The sequence below is a fragment of the Drosophila ficusphila genome, unplaced genomic scaffold, assembly GCF_018152265.1.
Source record: "Drosophila ficusphila isolate 14025-0441.05 unplaced genomic scaffold, ASM1815226v1 contig_198, whole genome shotgun sequence".
Taxonomy (NCBI): Eukaryota; Metazoa; Arthropoda; class Insecta; order Diptera; family Drosophilidae; genus Drosophila; species Drosophila ficusphila.
In genome coordinates, this window is record NW_025064092.1 from 6,752,172 (window position 1) to 6,774,643 (window position 22,472).

Consider the following 22,472-nt stretch of genomic DNA (forward strand, 5'->3'; position numbering starts at 1 on the left):
AAAACAGCTGATCATTGGCTATATATTGCTTATTTTGAGGCTTGATACCACTTGGTCAAGCTCTCTGCGAGTGAAGTGCACTTGCAGTATCTTTGTGCCAACTGTTGTGCCACCTTGTACAGACACTTGTGACAGCGAATGCATCTTAGAGATACAGATACATCCGAAGACAAGGCACTTTGGCTTTATCAGTTCTGTGGTTAAACAAAAACAATTCGCTGACCGATATGTGTACATAGGAGGTCTGGTTCTGGGTCTTGTTGGTATGGTATGGAATGGTATGGTATGGTATATTTGCCATTGGCTCCGTTTCGGTAAACAAGATAACATAACAAGGCGGAGATACGAAAAGTGGGGGAGATGGTGGAGCTGGAATCTTCTAAATACCTATTAATACTTAGCGTTTTCTGATTGGAAATCGCTGCCAGATAACGCCCGAATCAGATAGGTATATCGAAGATAGTCCAGTACAAAGGCAAAAGGCAAAAGGCAAAGCCGAAGACCGAAGGCAAAAGAAACCAGCAAAACAAAAACAAGAAAAGCCGCAGCAACAAAACACTGAAAGCAAAACAAACAGCGAGAAAATTCACGAGCACGGCGCACGTGAAATACTCTTTTTCGAAAATGATCGAAAATAAATAATAAATATTTATATAAAGTATATTTTGCGATTTTGTATCCTTCAAGATTGATGTGTATAAAAACCTTCAGTTTTATTACACCATCAAAAAATTTCATTTCATATTGAATATTTGAACCTCTTACAGCCAACTTGTTTACGTGACTGTCAACACGATTTTTGGTATGCGGTCTAGAAAATCTCCAAAGAGCGCTACAATTCATTTCCAGATCATTCGGGTGGTTATTTTTCGAGTTACCATAGGTCGGTTTGGGTATCCAGTATCCAAAATCCCACGATCACTTGCTGGGGGCCACACCCTCTTTTGAGTGGGAAGCTCAGTCGCGAAGTCCCGTTTTCCGAATTCGTCGAGAGAGTACAGACAGCGCCAGGCAGAGTCGTCGCAGAAGGGGCGATGGAGCAGGGGCTGGGGGAACAGGGGGCCATGTGCAATATATGAACAAGAAGCCGGTCTTTTTTGTCTCTGTTTTTGTTTTTTGTGTTCGCCTTTTTTTCATTCGTTCGCGTCTTGTTGTGATCGCTGAGCTGCGGCAGCTCAGCCGCTTTGCTGGCTTGTTTTTGCGGCGCATTTAATGAATGCGCCTCCCCCACCCCCAAAAACCCCCCTTCTTGCGCCTCAAGTCCGCTGCCTCTGCCGCCGCGCAGTCGGCGTCGACGGCGTGCGTTGCGTTTAAAATGTCGCAGCGACAGCGCTGCGAGCTCAGTTCGGCAGCAAAAATCCAACAGTCAACAGTCCGGTTCCCAGCGATCGCAGTTTCGAATCATCAGGAATTTCGAATTTGGATTGGGATCTGCAGATTTTTTTTTTTAGTCCGCAACTAAGACTAGTCACAGTTGGAGTCACTAGCAGAGCGAAGAAGAAAAACAAAGCCATCAAGATGTCGCAGCCACTCAAGTTCTACTTTGATTTTCTGAACCAATCGAGCCGGGCGCTCTATATCCTTTTGGAGGCTTCCAAAATTCCCTTCGAGGCCATACCCATTTCGATGCTCAAAGGTGAGTACGTGCCCCTATTCACGCACACGACGCTCAAGATACTCGAAATAAGTATAAACAATCAAAGAAACAAACAAGTAGGGTCTGGGGCCCAAAGGTCGACCCCGACCCATGGATTGTCACACATTCCCATGCATTTATGCTGCCCCTTTGTTCGCCGCTCGTCGGTTTTCGATATTTTTCGACTCGGCGGACGGACGGAGAGTTTCCAAATAAATTTTCCGCTCGTTAAAAATTCCACAGTTCAAGCCGAAAAGTTTCCAAGGCGAAAGTGGGCAGCCGTTGCAGCCGCAGCCAGGCGAATCATTTGAATAGTGTCACCTAATCTCAAAACAATCGCACAAGTCTGGCACACTAGAATTGAGTTTCGAGATTGTACACTCCAAAGATTAATGAATTTATTAGTTCACAACAAACGTGATGGTTCCATTAATTTATTTGCCAAAAATAGGAATTTGTTTACCACAATTCAGACGTGAGGTTTCCTTTAAAACGATTGCAAAAATACAGAAAATTTAGAAAATTTTGGAGTGATCAGGCATTTTGCAGGCGGTACGGTACACTTTGAACGTGTTTACTGTTAAACTTAACCCTATGGGGCATCCTAAAACCGCTTAATCGCTTTCGATTCACGCTTTTATCGCCTGCCTGCAAAACCGCTGCGAAAACAAACAGTCGAACCTCTTGAAAGCAAAATTACAATATAATACAATGTACAAGTCGTTTGTTTTGAGCCCAAACCATAAACCTCTTGAAGTTTATAGTTTTTCACGTATAAATCGTATCTTTTGAATTCATCATAATCGGAATGATTGAGTATTATTCATTACTAGCTATTTTAGTTTGACTGTACCCGAAAAACCAAAGTGCACTTTGGTCGTGTTTACTCTGCTGGGAATCTATAAACCGATCTTTGCGCTGGTTTTATCACCTGCTCGCCAAACTGGGACACTTATCAATAACTTTTTTTCAGATTTGCTGTTGTGTTTGCTAGTGTGCTCTTTTTTTTCTTCACCATTCGTTTGTGTTTTTCTTCTATCTGTTGATGTTTTGTCAGTTTGTTTGGCAAGCTGCGCGTGCGCTTAGCACTTTGGCGAGTTGAAAGACTCCATAATTGAAAGGGGCGCGGGGTCTTCGAGTTCTGCGTGCTGTTCGTTCGTTTTCCACTTGGTCAAGGTTGCGGAAGCGCCATAAAGTGCAGAATTGATGCGAGGATGCAATCAGCCAGCAGCCATCGGAGAGACTGCTGCCCATTAACGGCTGCATATATAATCGGGTGTAAATCTGGTCGGGTTTGCATTTCTCGGTTGACGTCAGTCTGGTAAATTAATATCCGCATCTGATATCGGCTCGGGATATTCGCTATGCTAATCCCAAGGAGAGCTTTCCACTCCTCTATATGTATATCAGGTCCGCTCTTTCCTTATACATACTAGTACATATAACATATGCATATATAGTTTTTGTTTTGTTTTTTTTTATCTTTTTGCACCGCCAGTTGGACTTTGCACTCCGGAGAGCCGAGAGATCGGAGAGCTCTGCGGAGCTTAGAAATCAGAGTCGTCGCTGCATTCGAGTGGAGACAACCTTGTGGAGGTTAAAGACTCCGATGCGGGGGCAAGCACTTTTCAGTAGTGGTAGTAGTTGTAGTTGGAGCTCTTGTTCCACCGGTGTTTCTGCCCAGCTCACCCGGTTGCTCAGTTGGTTTTCATGCCGCCCGAGCATGACGCAAGGAATCTAATCTGGTCGAGAGTTTACGATTCCACTGCAATTCGGATCAAGTGGAAATCGAGTAAAGCCAGCGATTGCTCTATTGGCGTCATAAAAATTGATATTTTCTAACCCAATTTGGTATGCCCTCGGGATAGTTATCTACGAGTGGCCCTAGCGATTCGCAAAGCAATCAATGGTCTGAGAGCAGAGTTACTAGAGGTCATATTGGGTTGGTGTGGTGTTTATAAATGGGTATATATTTGCACGGGTTGGTATGCAGTCTTGTCAACTTTCTAAAAGTTCCTACAGCGATTTTTAAAGTAATCTATAGGCTAGCAGCTGAGTTACAAGAGGTCATATTAGGTTGGTGGGGTGCTTACAAATGGGTTTTTTTTGTATGGGTTGGTATGCAGTCTTGTTACCTTTATAAAAGTTCATGTACCGATTTTCAAAGTAATCTGTTGGTTGCCCGCTGAGTTCCTAGAGAACGGAGCAGTTTATAAAGGTTTATTATAGAGGCTTATGGTAAATAACTATAGGGCTTTCTACTTGTATACTATATCTACAGTTTTTGGGACAGACTATGACTGTAAACCTTTAAAGATGTTCATGGCAGATTGGGGATAATGAGTTAACAACCAGTTTAAGCAAGCTGCCTTTAATTGCCTGTAGCCACAATTCACCTGCGATAATAATCCCCCCGCTTCCGGTGGCTTTTCGATGCAATTCGTGGGCAGCTGCAATCTTGATCAGTCAGTCAATCACGAATCACTCACGAGTCACCCTTTGGATGGACCTGCAGTCCCTATCGACTAGAGCCGTCATATGCCGCTTTAATTTTCCAAATGACAGCAATTATAAGATTGAAAAATTGCCACTGCTGTTTCGAATCCAATCAGCTGATGCCGGGAATCACAGTTGCTGTTTAATCAATTAGTTTTCCATGAAATGCTCAGTTAATTTCTTTGTTTATTCGCACCACCCGAATCATGATGGGATGGCGTGGAGTGGGAGTGGGAGTGGGAGTGGCCCTCCGATTTGTTTGTGCACCCATCCAGAATCCAAATCGGAACGGATGTATTTATAGAGTCGAAAGCCCCGCAAGTGCCGCACGATTTCCCACTCTCACTCCCCGGAAAAGCTTCTCTTATGGGACTTCCACTCCACTTTCGTGACCTTGGTGGGCCAACTTGCGACATTGACAATGACTTTGCCTTTCGCACGGCCAGACACGCCCCTCTTTTGAGGGCAATATTTTTTCCATTCCTCCTTATCGCTATCGGTTCCCCAAACTTTTGGCCCGTGATTCCAGTGATTCACCTGTTTTCGTCTAGCAATATCTCGTTTGGATCAGGCGTTCCGCCGATCGGATGATTGCCGCAGCAGCTCAAGAACGGAAAATAATTATCAAATTTATGAGTGGAAGTTTAAATTAAAAATACATAGAACGTGTTTGGGAATGGCTAATTGTTACTATAGAGAGTTTATGAACAGCCAATTTGATAAAAAAAAAACGAATCTTATTTTTTTCGATCTTTAAAGCATGTATAAATATACTCCTACAATAGTGTGAAAGCAAATAATAAGCAATAATTTAAAAAAGTGTTTTTTATTTGAGGGCAAATGTTGTACTGTCAAAAATCAACCTATCTCAAAAAACAACAATCAAATATTATTTGATAAGCGACTATAATTTATCAAATTGCTGCCAAGTAAACAAGTGACTAATAATGTTAACCATGTTTTAAATAGATTTAAAATAACGTGAGTAATACTTTTAAAACCTTTGATGTTACTAGATTAAAGTGTCAATGGACAAAAATAATTACTCATAAGGAAATTGATATTTGATAAATGATCAGCTTTTTCTTTTTGTAAATTAATCTCTCGGAACGTGTGACAACCAAATGGAAGACAAAACCTTTCCGCTTTAAACGAAACTAATAAGTTTTGTGATGTTATTAGATTTCAACATGGATTATATTTTTAATGGGCTTATTATTATCTCACCGGATCACCTTCCCACCTTCTCACCCCTTTCTCTTGGCCAATTCCAGGTGAGCACTTGACTGGCGAGTTCCGGGACAATGTGAACCGGTTCCGCAAGCTGCCGGCGATCACGGATCACGGCTTCCAGCTGTCCGAGAACGTGGCCATCTTCCGGCATCTTTCCCGCGAGAAGCTGGTGCCGGAGCACTGGTATCCCAGGCGCCACCTCGGACGCAGCAGGATCGATGAGTACCTGGCCTGGCAGCAGACGAACATGGGCGTGGCCACCACGGAGTACTTCCAGCAGAAGTGGCTGGTGCCCTATTTGCAGAAGACCCGGCCAGCCGACAATGCGGTAGGTGACCGCGCTCCCGATGATCCGACTGTGGCCCAACTAACCCCCGATCTCCGGCCATTTCAGGTGAATCTCGCCAGCAAGCAGCTGGAGCACACGCTCAACGAGTTCGAGCAGCTCTTCCTCAACTCCCGCAAGTTCATGCTGGGCGACAACATCTCCTACGCGGACCTCAGCGCCATCTGCGAGATCGACCAGCCAAGTGAGTATCCTTCACTTCCACTAAAAGCAAGGAAAAGAAGAAAATGCCACTGGCTTCCTAAAGCTAAAGCTAAAGTCTGTAAAATGACTATACCTCTTAAATTTAATTTACTACACAGTATTAACGAATTAACGAATGTGTAATATAATTGGTATGTATTTAAAAACAGCAAAGATATGTTAATTGTTTCAATTAGGTTCCCTTCGTTCCTTCTCAACTACATGATACATTTCTCGTTTAAATTATAACTAGTTCGCATTTTTAAAGAAGGTAAAAAATAATCTTTGTTTTAGTAGAAAAGTTAATAGAAGCCTGCAATTTACATTTATTGCTTTCGAATGATCTTACTAAAATAATTTTACTGACTTAAATACTGCAAAATATTTGAAAGAAGGGAGGCATTTATAAATCTATTAGTTTGTAATAAAAATCGTTAATTGTGGATAATTTCTATACATAATAATAATAAAAAATCGTTAAAGCCCAAATGAGGAATATGGCAATTGTTATAATAATTAAATCTAATTATTTCAAATTGTTTTTTAAGAAAGTAGTTAAATGTTGTACTATATCTGAAATTACCTTTCTCCTTGCAGAGTCCATTGGGTACAACACCTTCCAGAACCGCAACAAGCTGGCCCGCTGGTACGAGACGGTCCGCGAGGAGCTGGGTCCCCACTACAAGGAGGTCCTCGGGGAGTTCGAGTCCAAGCTGAAGGGCAGTGGCAGTGGGCAGCACCAGGGCGTCGCCCAGGCGGTGAAGCAATAGCCGAGGGACCCGTCCACCCTCGGACTGTCCACAAATCTTGTTTAGTTCCCTAAGACGTTCGACTATTTAACCCCTGACTTTTTTTTTTGTGATTATATGTGCTCTTCCCCTATCCATTAAGTTTTAGCCCTCCCATAACTATACTTTCTTTCTTTTTTTTTCTCTAACCCCATAATTTGTACATCCTTGTTTTCCTGCGAAAAAAACTTATGTATAACTTTAGAACTTAGTTGTTAAATATGTATCTTAATTATTCGTATATAAAGTACGCTTATGATTGTTAAACCAGAGAAACCTTGTTAATGTTGGTTACTGACATTCCTTCACAGATAGCGCCAACTTCCTCGCCTTTTCTATACATTTACATTTACGCTTTATTCGACTCGATTAACATTTGTGGGGGATTCGCTCTGGGGGAGCGGTGCTCGCGTGTGCGGGATTCTAGGGGTCTGCACAACGACTACATATGAGGTGTACAAAATAGGATCTGCCTTGTCATATCACAATTAAAATTTGTATACACAGATGGTGAAGTGCCCGTTTGCAGTGCACAAGAAACACCGTCTGTCGGTCTGCTCACTTCATCGTCGGATCGGGGAAAGCATCGCGAGGCGGCTTGAAGCTCAGCATCATGATGTGGCGCGCATACGACTTGGTGGCCCTGAACAGGGAGTCGGTGCCATGGAGGCGATCCAGGACGCCCAGCACGCCGAAACAGTTGTTGAATCTGTAGGAAGGTCAGGGTAAAATTATCTTCAAATTCTTTTGTTATAGGTTAATATTTAAAGGAGGCCACAGAAATCTCTAGAGGTCTAAAATGCATCGCAACTCCAATGACAGTAGAACTTTTAGATTTAAAACATACATCTTATCATACTTTTAGATGCTTTTTCAGAGGTTTTAGGATTTAAGAGATGTCAGTGGCTCTTTTGACAAGCAAATATGTACAAGTGGCATACAAATCTCTTAAGTTGGTGGTATGAAACCATCTAAAAAGGTAACTAAAAGGGTGTCCTAAAATATAGAACATCTGCATTTGGCCTTTATCTTAAGTAATTTTTTTAGGAGGTTTATAACATCTAGAGATTTTGTCTAACTACTCCGAGAAGTAATTGCATTAAAGCAAATAATTACTTGAGGTGGTGAAAGTCGTGTGCCTCGGGACTGGGAAAGAACGGCAGATGGTAGCCGGAGTGGGCGTTGAGCGTGGAGAGGATGGCCAGGGCGAACCAGAGCCACGCGGTGGCCACATGGCTGCCCATGAGAAAGACGCCGAGGAAGGGCGGCAGGAGGTTGCTGAAGATGTGCTCGATGGGATGACAGTAGATGGCCGTCACCGAAATGGGGGCCGTCCACTCGTGGTGCTGCTTGTGGATGTACTTGTAGATGTGCTTGTGGTGCAGCAGGCGGTGCGAGTAGTAGAAGCCCAGCTCCTCCATCAGGATGCACACGGTCAGCTCGAAGCAGACCCAGTGGAACGTGGGCAGGTCGCGGATGTCGCTCAGTCCGCGGATCTCCATCAGCCGGTAGCTGGCGTAGGCCAGCGGTATTCCCACGAAGATCTGGTTGCAGACCACGCACCAAATCACCTAAAATGGGGGGTCAAGTGCAGGGGTCAATTAAATCTCGACAGCCATTTCGATGGGTAGCAAACCTTCAGCAGGCGACGCACTTCCACCGGTTCGTTGGTTCCCGGCTGAATCTTGTACTTGCGCAGACAGGCGGGCCGGTTGGTCAGGTCCATGAATGTGTACAGTGTGCCCACGGTCCAGTAGACGATCATCGTGAAAATAGTGGTCCCAAAGACCCACAGCACCATGGGTTCATCGCCTGGAAGAATGATGCAGTTTAAATATATAAATATAGAAACAAATTCTGCAAGAGATTATTTATGACCTTTGCAAATATTAAAAGTACATTATTTATAAAACTGGTCATACATAGGTTAACATGTATTTTCCTCATCATTAAGAGCTGGATGTTTGTAATTTTTAATTATATACAACGGATAATAATATCCACATAAGATTATATAATTCCCACATCTTCAATTGAGCCACAATAAATAGCAATTAAGCAGCTTGTTTTTAAAGCTTATGAATGTTTATACCATCTGCATACTTTATACTTTTATATAGTAAAGCTGGCGAATAAACCCATAAAGACAAAATATAGGAGATGCATTAAGGCAATAAACGGTGTGAATTGTAAATTGTTAAGGCTATAAGGAACCACAATTAAACAGACCCATGATAAATCACATTGATATTATATAGAGAAGCCTGTTTGTTCAACAGCTTCTCGCTTTGTGTTTCAGCAAGGTAAGTTAACCAAAGTTCAGAGCGATGAGCTAGGAACATTGAGCCCATTGTGCAATGCACAAATATTTGCAATGGACAAATAAAGTTATGGTAATAATTCAAAATAATTTCGGCTTATGTACTTTACATTTGACGAATTCAAATTCGAATGAGTAACGCGGCGAATCATATTCGTAATTGGCAGCACTTCTGCCCGCACTTGTGTTTGTATCTTTTTATCTTTGTATCCGTATCTTTGTGTCTGTGCGATGGAATTAGTAAACAAAACAGTTGATGTTGACATTTTTTGTCGCCGCTGGCTGAGAATTGCAATTTGCACAATATCACATAAGCACAAAGAGAGGAGCAAAGTTTAGTTTGTCACCTCCCCCGTTCCCTCGCCATTCACCTGAACCCTTCCCCATTAATTTCTCCCCCTTTTCCCTATTTTGCACTATTTGTTTAATTTCACTTACCGAACGAGTCGATGAACTTGTCCCACTGCGACTGCCAGAAGTCCCCGGAGGCGCCCCAGAAGCTCTGCAGATGCCTGGCGTAGATATAAGAAACCTCCATGAATTTATCCTCCATGGCTGGCACTCTTTGTGTGTTCGGATTCTTGTAGAATTGGCTTTCTCCCGACTCTTCGCTCGGTTGCCCTGTGCTTTTCGACTCTGCTACTGAGCGTCGCAAACGCAACTGGCGAATTTGATCGCCGGATCGCGTGGAAAAGCGCAGCTAACCGAATCAAAGCTCGGCTTAATTCCCGACTCTCGCCAAAAAAAGAGAGAGCGAGGGAGTGGAGAAGAAAGTCTACCTTCGGGAACCGAAGCCTGGACTGCTCTTGCATATTGTTTCTTCTGCATAAATATATTGTTTTCTGTATCTGGGAATCTATAATTATTTGGGCAAAGGTACCCAAAAGACCCTTCGGAAAGGTCTGTAATAAAATCGGAATCCGCAACCCAAAGCTTTTTCAAGTAAACAAACAGACGGACATATTTCAGTTACTCTCTTTTCATGACAAGATAGTGCAATTTCGAATAAATTAAACTTTTATAGAATAGACTAATCTGGGGTCAGAGAGCCTTAGAAATAAGAATACTATGGCTTAAACAAATAAAAATGTTGTATTCTCCTCGGTAAATCCGGGTATAATAAAACACGGACAGTTGGAAATGCTTAATCTAGGGAAACTATACTAATTTGCTAAGAGCCTTTGGGTTTATAATACAGGTTTAAACTAAATCGTTAATGCGTTGAGATAAAACTTATGGGTATGGAACCTCCGAGATCGGATCAAATGATGAATGAGTGAACATTAGAGCACATTTGAATAGAGAGCGCCAAATTCAAAAGAAAGCAAATCCTCTCCGGAAACCGGATAATTATTCCTTAAAAGTTCTCATCATTTTTTAGTGGCTTTCAAATAAATTCCCTTAAGAATCTGGATGTATTCTCTCTGGAATCCGGATAGTTACCAGGTGAGCACGTTGCGGAACAGGATGAAGGCGGCCAGGGCGCAGGTGATGATGAAGATGACGCTGTGCAGCGAGGACAGCCAGACGTCGGCGGTGCGGGTGTCGTCCCAGTTTTGCAGCGGTGAACAGGACGGTGTTGTCTGATCCTTGGCATTCTGCAGGAAAGGACCAGGAATGCAAAGAGGAGCTAGCAAGTTACTAGGACGTGGGACTTACATCATTGAGATTGAGGTAAACCGGCGGCATTCCCACCTTGTCCTTTAGGATTCCACCGCCCAACGAGGAGGAGGGGGAGGAGCTGTTTCCAGAGTTTCCAGGCTGCACGGTCACCGAAATCGGCGAGGGGGCGGCAGAAGAGGAGGAGGACGAGGCGGACAAGGACGAGGAGCCGGAGTTGTTTGGCGGTCTTCCGTGTGCCGGATTCGACATGTTTACGGTCTTTTGCTAAGTTATTCCACAAATATTTTTAAAATTCTTGTTTTACTTTACAACTTTCTCAGTTGTTGCTCTCTCTCTATCTCACTTCGTAGTTTTCCCCTTTGTTGTGGCTTTTCCGTCGTCCTTGACATTTACCGCACTTCGATTTTTCTATTTTCCAGCTGTATTGGCATTCGTGTGTGCGACTTTAGCCGGCCGGCTTGGTAAAAGCTTACTTGTATTACGTTTTATAAACAATTCGCATTTGTTGTTAACTTTGAGACATTGAAGATTAAAAATGAAGTGAAACGTTTATTTTAAATTTATTTTGGCTATCCGCCTTTAAAGCTTTCGCCCTCTCTCACTCACACACACAACTCTTTCAGTGTGACCATATATTTTAGATAACCAAGTAACGAATTCCGCATTTAAATTTGAAATTATATATTTGTTATCGATAGGTTCGGTCACTGCCATCTTTTATATAGTGCTGGTAAACTAATGGTAATATATGTACCTATGTTCCATTTTTTAAATATTGAGAATATTTTTATATCAAATATTTATAATTGATAGGTTTAAAGCTAATGTGTAATCTATTGCAAAAAAAAAGAAGAACTATTTAACTGCCTTGTTAAAAACTGAAACTTATTCATTTTCATTATTGTAGATCAACGGCTTTACTGGTGTTAATAAATTATTTAAAAAAAACTTGTATATACAAAAAAATTATAATCACTTAATGTATATTATGAAAACTTTTTCCAAAGACGAATTTCGGGTAACCAAAGACGGGCAAATTTGTATAACAATATTAACTGAGGTGGCTTTGCCTTACTTGACAATTTAAAACTATATAAATTATTTTCAACGTGCATGCCCTTAAAAACTGAAAAGTTAGAAAATTGTTAATTTGTTTATTAATCAACTATTATAATTAACGCTACATTTATATGAACTCCAAAGAAAACAGTAGAAGGTACATATTTTTAAAGCCACCCCTACAGTACGTTTCCCAGGTACGCAAGCCGCAACGCCTTTCCAACACTGGCCACGTGCCAGTGCGTAAACAAGGAAGAGGAAGAAGAGCGGAGGGCAGAGAAAAATCGAAGGATGTGTCTGTGAGTTGGTGTCGGTGTTGGTGTGTGTGTGTGTCTGACAGCAAGTGCAGTTGGAAGCTAGCTGTAAATTTTACCGCACGATGGCACAACAAGCACAGATTGCCCTGTAAATTGGACACTAGAAAAGGACCTCAGTAGCGTGTGTTTTCCACTGCAGCAGCCGCTTATCGCCGTGCTCCGTTTTTTGTGACCTCACTCCCCGCCCCGCACGCCCTCTTGCGAAATGGAGGACTCCACTCCGATCACTCCCGCTGCAGTTGCGTCACGTGGCCGCGGACGCGGTCGTCCGCCGAAAATAGCAGCATCTGCCGCCCTGGCCACGCCACCCAATCCGCCAAGGGATCCGTCGCCCAGTCCGCAGCTGGAGGATCCGGATAGCGGGCAGAGTGAGTGTCGGCGCAGTTCGCGCAAGAAGATCATCAAGTTCGATGTCCGCGATTTGCTCAACAAGAATCGCAAGGCGCACAAGATCCAGATCGAGGCGCGCATCGACTCGAATCCCAATCCCCACTCCTCTGGGGCATCCACATCTGCATCCGCATCGGCATCCTCGGTGAGCCGCCTGTTCTCCATGTTCGATGGCAGCCACCAATCGCTGCCGGCGCCACCGCCGCCGCCCGCTTTGGAAATCTTCGCCAAGCCGAGGCCCACGCAGAGTTTGATCGTGGCCCAGGTGACCAGCGAACCGGCCAATCCCCTCCAGACTCCAGCCAACCAGCCGCCAGTGGTGGCCGCCCGCAAGCGAGGACGTCCCCGGAAAAGTCAGCCCCTCGCGGAGGTCCAACAGCAACAAACAGCAGCTGCTCCGGTGGCCATTGTGCCCATCTGCTCGGACTCGGACACCAATTCCACCAGCACGAGCACTTCCACCGGCAGCAGCAGTGGCGACAGCGGCGAGGCAGCCGACTTTGCCAAACGGAAGCCCAAATCCAAGCTGAGGGTTTCGCTAAAGCGCTTGAATCTGTCCCGCCGGCAGGAGTCCTCCGATTCGGCGAACTCGCCTTCATCCTCGTCGCCCGAGGTGGAACCGCCGGCCCTGCAGGACGACAACGCACTGGACGAGCAGCCCGACAAGGAGCAGGAGGTGTCGCGAATCATCGTCGCCGAGGATAACTCCGATTCCGATTCGCAGATCATCTTTATCGAGATCGAATCGGAGAGTTCCAAGGCGGAGGAGCAGGAGCAGGAGCCACCAGCCGAGGGAGAGCCTCTGGTGCTCGACATTGCGGTGGACAAGCAGGGTCCCGCTTCCGATCCGGAACAAGATCTCGAGGAGATAATGGTGGAGGTGCTAAGTGGGCCGAATAGCCTCTGGTCGGCGGACGACGAGGCCGAGGAGGAGCGGGACGTGGATGTGGATGTGGCAGTGGAGAGGGCCAGTCCACCGGAAGCCGAGTCATCCTCGCCAGCGCCACGCCGCAGCAGAAGATCCGCGCAGCCACAGGGCAACGGTCGCCAGGGAAAGACGCTCGAGGAGACGTTCGCCGAGATTGCCGCCGAGAGCAGCAAGCAGATCCTGGCCGCCGAGGAGTCGCAGGACCAGGAGGAGCAGCACGTGCTCATCGATCTCATAGAGGACAGCCAGAGTCAGCCGTCGGAGTCGTCCATCATCGCGAATATCGAGGTGGACGCTGTGGAAGCCGAGATGAAGTCAATGCAGGAGACTGAGGAAATCATCATTGAGCGGGAGGCGTTTAATGAAGCTCAGCCAGAGCCACCAGTGGTCGAGCCAGTTCCATTGGAGGTGGAAGAAGTGGCTCCGGAGTCTGAAGAGATGGCTCCTGTTGCGAAAGAAGTCATCCCTGAGGCGAAGGATGAAACTGAAGCTGTATCGCAAGAAGAATTAACCATTGAAGTAGTTGCGAAGCCAGAATTGGTTACCCAAGCAGTTCCACAATCCGAATTGGTCATCGAAGTGGCTCCAGGCCAAGAACTGGTAGTCAACACTGTTCCTAAGCCAGAACTGCTTTCCAAAGATGCCGAAAATCCAGAAGAGACTACTGGAACCAAGACAGCGCCCACCGTGGATGTTCAGCCCGCTGAGGAACCGGGTAAAAATCCAATTGATGAAGCGAAGCCACCCAAAGAAAACATCTTACCAGAGCAGGAACCATCTGAACAACTCAAGGAGCAGGAAATAGGTAAAGAAGCTCTGCTGGAGGTGGTCAATAGAGAACTCCCCCAAGCTGTAAGCCCATTGGAACTGAAACCAGAGGAAGCTGTTCCCGAGTCGGAGCGGATTCGCCAAACCGAAGTGGACACCGCGGCGCCTGCGATGCCAACTCCAGAAGCTGACACCCGAGATGCGGAAAGCGGAGAAGCACAAACAAAAGTGGAGCAGCCCGAAGTGGAGGCGACGTTGGAGACTGAATTCCCGACCGAAGTGACTGCATTGAAGACTGAACCAGCCGGCGAGGAGAAGCCCGCCGTCGTTGCAGCGAAGACGAGCACCAGAAACGCTTCGGAGATGCCGAAATCCCTGCCAGAAACCAGAGAAAGGAGGCAGGAAAGGCGGAAATCAACTGTGGCAGAGAAGAGGGATGCCAAGGTCGATCAGGAGCAGAAGAAGGAAGCCGTGCCAAAGAAGAGGCGCAGGAAGACCCATGCAGACTTCCCCTTCAAGACGGAGAAGGAACCTGAGAAAAGCGATTCTGATGCGGTTAAGAAGGAGGGAGAACCCGAAACCCCTTCACCTGCCGAACTGGAGAAGTCCACGGCGGAGGTACCGCTCAAGAAGCCCAAGGACCCACGGAAATCCCTCTCAGAAACCAGTTCTTTTAAGCAAAAGGAGGCAGCCAAATCCTCAAAAGAATCTGCTTCCGAAAAAGAATTGGAATCGAAGAAATCCGCAAACGAAATCACTTCCGCCAAACAAAAAGAGACTGCCAAATCCTCGAAAGAAGCCACTTCCACTTCCAAGAGGGAAACCGAAAGGGATAAATCCCTAACAGAAGCTGCTCCATCAGCAAAGGAGCAACTGGACAAATCCTCGACTGATTCCGCACACAAGAAGGAAAAGGAAACTGCCAAAGCCACGTCGGAAGGGGCTAACTCAGCGAAGAAGGAGCCACCAGAGATCTCGAAAGGCCCACCGACCAATGAATCTGCACCAGAGGCCCCCAAGGAGGAGCAGGTGGCCAAGAAGCCGCAGGGAGAACAGCCCACATCCACTGGCAAATCCAAGGAGAAACTCGCTCCTGGCTTCGTGGAGTGCGACGCCATGTTCAAGGCGATGGACAAGGCCAATGCCCAGATGCGTCTCGAGGAGAAGAGCAAGAAGAAGCAGAAGAAGCCCCCGCCAAAGGTGGACTCGCCCGTTCCCGTTGCCTCCGGCCCTCCAGCTGCCGGAGGAAGTCACTCCAAATCGCTGGGAAGCAAGGCTGCCAAGTCGCGACGCAACACCGTCTACGAGGATTCACCCAAGCCCGAGCGGCACAGCTCGCCGAGCTCCGACTCCATGCAGCTGCCCACGTCCGCCGGGAAACCGAAGCGATCGAGAGCCAAGAAGAAGCTGAATCCCAGGAGGAGCACCATCTGCGAGGAGGCCAAGGATCTCAGGAAGAGCAGCACGCCCACGGAGGAGCTGGTGGCGGCCAGCTCGCCGGTCTCCTCCTCCTCGGAGTGCTCCTCCAAGCGCACCAGCTCCAAGTGGGATCTGCGGCGCAACACCATCTGCGAGGATCGCCAGGCGGACGCGAACACCACGATTCCGCTGACCAAGCGCCGCTTCTCGATGCATCCCAAGGCGTCGGCCAATCCGCTCCACGACACCCTGCTCCGGTTGCCGGGAAAGAAGCGCGGTCGGAAGGCCGCGAAGGGAGTGCTGAGTCGCCAGAACTCGCTGGACTCCAGTTCGAGTGCGTCGCAGGGGAACCCGAAGAAGAAGTCGCAGAAGGCGGCCGAATCCCTGCACGCCGCCCTCCTGGAGACCGAGTCCTCCGAGTCCACCTCCTCGGGCAGCAAGATGCGCCGCTGGGATCCCCCTGTCCGACATCGCCAAGTTCATCGAGGACGGCGTGAATCTCCTGAAGCGCGGCTACAAGGCGGACGACGAGCAGCGGGAGGAGGGGCAGGAGGAGGCAGCACGCGACGCGAATCCCGAGAAGGAGGAGTTCGCGAAGCGAGTGGCCAACATGGAGACGCCGGCCACAACGCCTTCGCCCTCGCCAACGCAGTCGAATCCCGAGGATTGTGGCTCCACCACGAATCCCTCGCAGGAAAGCAGCACGGGAGGCGGAGGAGGAGAGGGAGGCGGAGTGCGGCGCTCGCATCGCATCAAGAAGAAGCCGCAGGGCCAGCGGTCCAGCCAGGGAAGAGGCGTGGCCAGCATGGCCCTGGCCCCAATCAGCATGGACGAGCAGCTGGCGGAGCTGGCCAACATTGAGGCGATCAACGAGCAGTTCCTCCGCAACGAGGGCCTCAACACCTTCCAGCCGCTGCGAGAGAACTACTACCGATGCGCCAGGCAGGTGAGTAACCATTAAACACCCACAAAGGCTAAGTAACTAATCCTTTGGTGGATTCCCCTCGAAGGTGAGCCAGGAGAACGCGGAGATGCAGTGCGACTGCTTCCTCACCGGCGACGAGGAGGCGCAGGGCCACCTCAGCTGCGGCGCCGGCTGCATCAACCGCATGCTGATGATCGAGTGCGGACCGCTCTGCACCAACGGGCAGCGCTGCACGAACAAGCGCTTCCAGCAGCACAAGTGCTGGCCCTGCCGCGTCTTCCGCACCGAGAAGAAGGGCTGCGGCATCACCGCGGAGCTGCAGATCCCGCCCGGGGGAGTTCATCATGGAGTACGTGGGCGAGGTGATCGACAGCGAGGAGTTCGAGCGGCGGCAGCACCTCTACTCGAAGGACCGCAACCGCCACTACTACTTCATGGCGCTGCGCGGCGAGGCGATCATCGACGCCACCTCCAAGGGGAACATCTCGCGGTACATCAACCACAGCTGCGACCCCAACGCGGAGACCCAGAAGTGGACGGTCAACGGGGAGCTGCGCATCGGCTTCTTCAGCGTAAAGCCCATCCAGGCGGGCGAGGAGATCACCTTCGACTACCAGTACCAGCGGTACGGGCGCGACGCCCAGCGCTGCTACTGCGAGGCGGCCAACTGCCGGGGCTGGATTGGCGGCGAGCCGGACTCCGACGAGGGCGAGCAGCTCGACGTGGACAGCTACAGCGAGGTGGAGGCGGAGCTGGAGGAGGAGGACCTCGGACCGGAGGCGGAGGAGGAGCGCAAGACGACGGCCAAGACCAAGGTGAGGTCCAAGCTGAAGACCAAGCTGCCGCTGTCGAGCAATCGGAAGCGGAAGGAGCAGCCCAAGCCGAAGGATCGCGAGTACAAGGCGGGTCGCTGGCTGAAGCCCACTGGTGGCAGTGGTTCCGCTGGCTCAGCGGAGAAGTCCGCCCGCAAGCCGAAGGTCAACAAGTTCCACGCCATGCTCGAGGATCCCGATGTGCTGGAGGAGCTCTCTCTGCTCAGCCGCAGCGGGCTGAAGAACCAGCTGGACACCCTGCGCTTCTCGCGCTGCATGGTGCGGGCCAAGCTGCTCCCGACCAGACTCCAGCTGCTGGGCGTGCTCACACGCGGCGAGCTTCCCTGCCGGCGACTCTTCCTCGACTACCATGGCCTGCGGCTGCTCCACGCCTGGATGAGCGAGAACGGCGACGACAGCCAGCTCCGGTTGGCGCTGCTGGACACCCTGGAATCGCTGCCCATTCCGAACCGCACGATGCTGAACGACAGCCGCGTCTACCAGAGCGTCCAGCTGTGGAGTGGCAGTCTGGAGCAGCCAGCAGGCGATGCAGGAGAGGCTCAGGCTCAGGTGCAGGATGCAGCGCTCCACAAGCGAATGGCGGCCTTGTTGCAGAAGTGGCAGGCACTGCCCGAGATCTTCCGCATCCCGAAGCGCGAGCGCATCGAGCAGATGAAGGAGCACGAGCGGGAGGCGGACCGCCAGCAGAAGCACGTCCACGCGAGCACCGCTCTGGAGGATCAGCGCGAGAGGGAGAGCTCCTCGGGCGGGGACCGCTTCAGGCAGGACCGCTTCCGGCGGGACACGAACGGCGGGCGCACCGGGAAGCCCATCCGCATGAGCGGCAACAACACCATCTGCACGATCACCAGCCAGCCGAAGGGCGGAGGCGGCAGCATGGACGGCCTGGCCAGGAGCGACGGGCGGCGCAGGTCCGACCTCGGATCCATGGGGGATCCGCAGCGCACCATCTCCAAGGAGCTCCGGCGCAGTCTCTTCGAGCGGAAGGTGAGTGCAGATCTATGGAGAATATTATATAATATATATATTATTATATTATTATTAATATATGCAGTATAATATTCAACAAAACAAATGATTTTTACAAATTGAATAGCTAATTGATTAGCTAATTATTAGTAGTCAAGTAACATCTTAATGTTTATCCGATATCCTGATTATCTGCGACCTGATTATCATAGAGAAAAGGAGAGAATGAATGTGGATCCTAAAACCATTTTAAGATTTGTTGGTACCTAAGTAACGAAAAATAATATTCATTTCATATTGAATTGCTGCACTTAAATTATATATTATTATATTATATAATATATTATTATTATCATGATCTTAATACCTTATTATTGGACAACACAAACATTGAAATATTGATTAGTGTTTCATCTAAATTAAATGCTGAATAGTTTCCGGCAAAAACCACTATAAATTCTATTTTGTTCATATTGTATCATAACTCATATTCTATTGTCGTATCATAATTTAAAGAGTTGCATAGTTTTGACCACCTGTATCTCATTAATCAGCATTAATGCAATTGCTGTATGCCTATGCTGGTTGCTTAGTTTGCTTTCAGTGTGGCAAATACTTTAACCCACTCAACCCACTTATGCTTGACCCACTTCGACTTTCAACTCACCCCATTCCCTCCACTTTCCAGGTGGCGCTGGACGAGGCGGAGAAGCGCGTGTGCAGCGAGGACTGGCGGGAGCACGAGCTGCGCTGCGAGTTCTTCGGCGTGGACCTGAACACCGACCCCAAGCAGCTGCCCTTCTACCAGAACGCGGACACCGGCGAGTGGTTCAACAGCGAGGACAAGCCGGTGCCGGCACCCCAGCGCACCGAGCTGCTCGCCCAGGCGCTCCTCTCCCCCGAGGCGGAGGGCGGTGGCCAGGGAGCCGCCGTGGAGTACAAGCTGCCCGCCGGGGTGGACCCACTGCCTCCGGCGTGGCACTGGCGGATGACCAGCGACGGGGACATCTACTACTACAATCTGCGCGAGCGCATCTCGCAGTGGGAGCCGCCGAGTCCGGAGCAGCGACTGCAGACGCTGCTCGAGGAGGATCCCACGCAACAGCCGCTCCACGAGCTGCAGCTCGATCCCGCGCTCCTCGCCACCGAGCTCATCCAGGTGGACATGGACTATGTTGGTGGGTTGAGCTCCAAGTCGCTGGCCCAGTACGTTGAGGGGAAGGTGCGGGAGCGGAGGGAGCTCCGGCGCAGTCGCCTGGTCTCCATTCGGGTGATCAGTCCGCGGCGGGACGAGGACCGCCTGTACAACCAGCTGGAGTCGCGCAAGTACAAGGAGAACAAGGAGAAGATCAGGCGGCGCAAGGAGCTCTACCGTCGGCGGAAGATTGACGTGGCCACCGCCGTTCCCGATTCCTCTGACAATCCGGAGGACGGTGCGCCCAGCAACTCGCTGCCCATCCAGGCCTACTTGTACTCCTCCGACGAGGAGCCAGCGGAAGCGCCAGCGGCGGAGGGATCCGAGGGTGGAGTGGCTCCACCGGCCGACGAGCTGGAGTCCCTCAGCCTGGCGCCCAGCACCAGTCACGCCGCCTTGGCCGCTCTTGGCAAGGCGTCCGCCGGTCAGGCGACTCCAGCGGGTGGAAAGCGAAAGCTACCGATGCCGCCCCAAGTGCCGAATGCCAAGAAACACCGCCAGGAGCAGCGCAACAAGAAGAGCAAGGGGTAAGTGTGCATCCTTGGTTTACCATTACCATTCTAATTCCATTCTACCCGATAGCACCTCCCAAAGTCTGCTGACCACGACGAGTGGACGCGAGGCGCACGAGAAGTTCCGCTTCGAGATCAGCGGCCATGTGGCCGACTTCCTGCGTCCCTATCGCAAGGAGAGCTGCCAGCTGGGGAGGATCACCAGCGACGAGGACTACAAGTTCCTGATCAAGAGGGTTTGTACTTGCACTTCACTTCTGCAAGATTGTTTCCTCACTGGTTGGTTGTTCCCTTCCGCAGCTGAGTCACCACATCACCACCAAGGAGGTGCGCTACTGCGACGTGACCGGTCATCCACTCTCGTGCACGGAGTCCGTGAAGCACAAGTCCTATGACTTCATCAACCAGTACATGCGGAAGAAGGGACGCGTCTACCGGAAGCCGGCGGAGAGCACCATCTTCTAGAGCTTCGCCTCCGCGTGTTGAGCCCAGAACTTCTCCCACATCTCCGCCAGAATCCGAACCCCAACCGAATCCCACACGGAGCTAAAACTACACTTGAATTGTACACATTAGTTAAGGAATTCCCGATTTATACACTTAAATTGTACACATTAGCTAAGGATTTCCCGATTTATCCACCTATGTAACGTGGAGCATACCCCTCGAAGTGGGTAGCATTGTAATGGCATATGTATGTACACCTAGAGCATTGTGGCTCTTCGAAGGACTTCGAGGATGCCAGGCGGAAATGTATTTCCCAGAGTAGGAAACAATTTGAAAAACTGGAATGCTTACTTTGCGATTTGTCAAATTTATAGAATTTTTCAGTAATTATAAACCTAATATTTTTTTTTTTTTTGTTTGCTGTTTACAAGCCTTTGTTCCAGTTGATATAAATCGGTTAATCGCAAAACAAAAATAAATGCCTGGCTAAAAAATAAAGAATAATAATAATAATAATTTGGAAAGGATTTGATTTTATTTATAATTAATTCATAATGTAAGACTGTAAATACTAAGTTGATTTGGGTAACTGAATAAATTAGGAAATTATGAAAAAGTCACGATAACAAATTGTTACTCGCTAAGCAAATAAATTAATCAGTAAATAATTTAAATAAATATGCCTTTTTGAGATTTCTTTACATGAGAAGGAAAGAGATGGCAAGTAAGGTTTCTGCAAGTGCGAGCGAGATGGCTTGCAAATAATTCAAAGCTGATTTTTCGCTAAAGTTGCGAAGCAGTTCATTTTTGTTTTAAAACTCAATTACCAATAAATATTTAAAAAATCAAATGGTTAATAGAATAACAACCTTAAATTCTGTTAAGCAGTGCATATTCACAATATAAGCAGTATGCAAGCTTGTAGAGTTCTAGCCCAGACTGAAACCACATTTCAGTACCAAGCTTGCGTTAACAAGATTCTAACAGTTAGCAGCGACTTCCAATTGGAGTTTCCGGCTCTAATTAACAGGACTGTAAACAGCAGAAGTAGGCGTCTGTTAAGTTAAAGAGAAGTAAATATATACATTCTACATTTGTACAGCATTATTTACAGAGTATGTAAATAGGAAATTTATCTTTTTGGTTAAATATTCAGATGCAAGTTTTTTCCAAACAAAATAAAACAGGTTTTTCTCGCATGAAAAACCAACTTGTAAATCTAAAATAATTTCCTTTAGTACATATAATATAAGAACGCCCTGAGTCCCAAATAATTTTCAAGCTTCGGCAAACCGAAGTCATCAAAAATGTCGAACAAAATAAATAAAGGCTAAACAACTTCGAAGCTATGGTATTTTGTATATATATTTTATAATTATCTATATTTTCGACAATTGTTCATATGGCAGCTATATGATATAGTTGATCGACTTTGATTATAATAATTCGTAATATGATAACGTTGTCGGATTTTGATGACATTTTTTTCCATTCAAAGGTTATTAAAAAACTCCATATTGTGGAAATCATGCTTGGGGGATTAAAAACAACGACGTTATATTTTTTTTCCATTATTTCTATATAGATTTTTTTTGCAAGGGTATGAAAAGTTAAACAAGTTTTTTTTTTGTTTTGGTGTTTAACACAATTTTTGTAAGACGCGCGTGTTTTTAATTTAATTTAATTTATTGTAAATATATTGTAAATATTGTATCATTTTCACTAACCAAAATGTTTTAACAATAATAACATAAAAAATATAATTATTTTAGTATAAATATAAATTATAGTTTGAATATGAGAATTAAAGTATTAATGTATGTATATCAATTTAAAAGTATTTGATCGGAAACATTTCCCTGGCGACAATCCACGTTTTCCAAAAACCGAAAGGGGAAAACCTGGCCACAAGCACCGGAAAAATCGAACGTTGTTGGGGCGAATCCAAATCACAAAATCACAGGGTTTTCGGGGGCAGAAGTCGATGCGGCAAATTAACCGCTGAAAGCGGTGGCAATATGGCAATACGGCTATATGGCTATATGGCGGGCGGGCGAACACGTGACTTGGAGCATTAAGCAATTG

At 47.6% G+C, this 22,472-nt stretch overlaps 3 protein-coding genes across 3 annotated transcripts; 2 read left to right on the top strand and 1 right to left on the bottom strand.

Annotated features, from left to right (window-relative positions):
- Positions 1–1,354: 1,354 nt before the first annotated feature.
- Positions 1,355–6,949, top strand: LOC108088697 (glutathione S-transferase theta-3). Its single transcript, XM_017186638.2, has 4 exons — positions 1,355–1,636; positions 5,407–5,693; positions 5,760–5,895; positions 6,492–6,949. The coding sequence occupies exons 1-4, from the start codon at positions 1,519–1,521 to the stop codon at positions 6,662–6,664; spliced, it is 714 nt and encodes a 237-aa protein (XP_017042127.1). The 5' UTR covers positions 1,355–1,518; the 3' UTR covers positions 6,665–6,949.
- A 71-nt stretch (positions 6,950–7,020) lies between these two features.
- On the bottom strand, positions 7,021–11,234 carry LOC108088696 (fatty acid hydroxylase domain-containing protein 2). Its single transcript, XM_017186637.2, has 6 exons — positions 10,662–11,234; positions 10,446–10,600; positions 9,441–9,514; positions 8,319–8,494; positions 7,799–8,253; positions 7,021–7,391 (listed from the first exon to the last, which is right to left on the bottom strand). Exons 1-6 carry the CDS (start codon positions 10,872–10,874, stop codon positions 7,241–7,243), a joined length of 1,224 nt encoding a protein of 407 aa, XP_017042126.1. The 5' UTR covers positions 10,875–11,234; the 3' UTR covers positions 7,021–7,240.
- A 668-nt stretch (positions 11,235–11,902) lies between these two features.
- On the top strand, positions 11,903–21,065 carry LOC108088652 (probable histone-lysine N-methyltransferase CG1716). The gene is given in 7 exon segments (XM_017186579.2): positions 11,903–15,961; positions 15,963–16,452; positions 16,517–16,759; positions 16,761–18,251; positions 18,922–19,955; positions 20,011–20,176; positions 20,241–21,065. Coding segments are annotated over 7 exon segments (7,344 nt in total). The 5' UTR covers positions 11,903–12,206; the 3' UTR covers positions 20,406–21,065.
- The last annotated feature ends 1,407 nt before the right edge of the window (positions 21,066–22,472 follow it).

Excerpts from the sequence above, each read along its gene's own strand:
- LOC108088697 (XM_017186638.2), top strand. The coding sequence starts at position 1,519 with ATGTCGCAGCCACTCAAGTTCTACTTTGATTTTCTGAACCAATCGAGC. Across the intron at positions 1,637-5,406 it reads ACCCATTTCGATGCTCAAAG|GTGAGCACTTGACTGGCGAG; the intron begins GTGAGTACGTGC and ends GGCCAATTCCAG. Across the intron at positions 5,896-6,491 it reads CTGCGAGATCGACCAGCCAA|AGTCCATTGGGTACAACACC; the intron begins GTGAGTATCCTT and ends TTCTCCTTGCAG.
- LOC108088696 (XM_017186637.2), bottom strand. The coding sequence starts at position 10,874 with ATGTCGAATCCGGCACACGGAAGACCGCCAAACAACTCCGGCTCCTCG. Across the intron at positions 8,495-9,440 it reads CAAGTTCATCGACTCGTTCG|GCGATGAACCCATGGTGCTG; the intron begins GTAAGTGAAATT and ends TCATTCTTCCAG. Across the intron at positions 7,392-7,798 it reads CACGACTTTCACCACCTCAA|ATTCAACAACTGTTTCGGCG; the intron begins GTAATTATTTGC and ends ACCTTCCTACAG.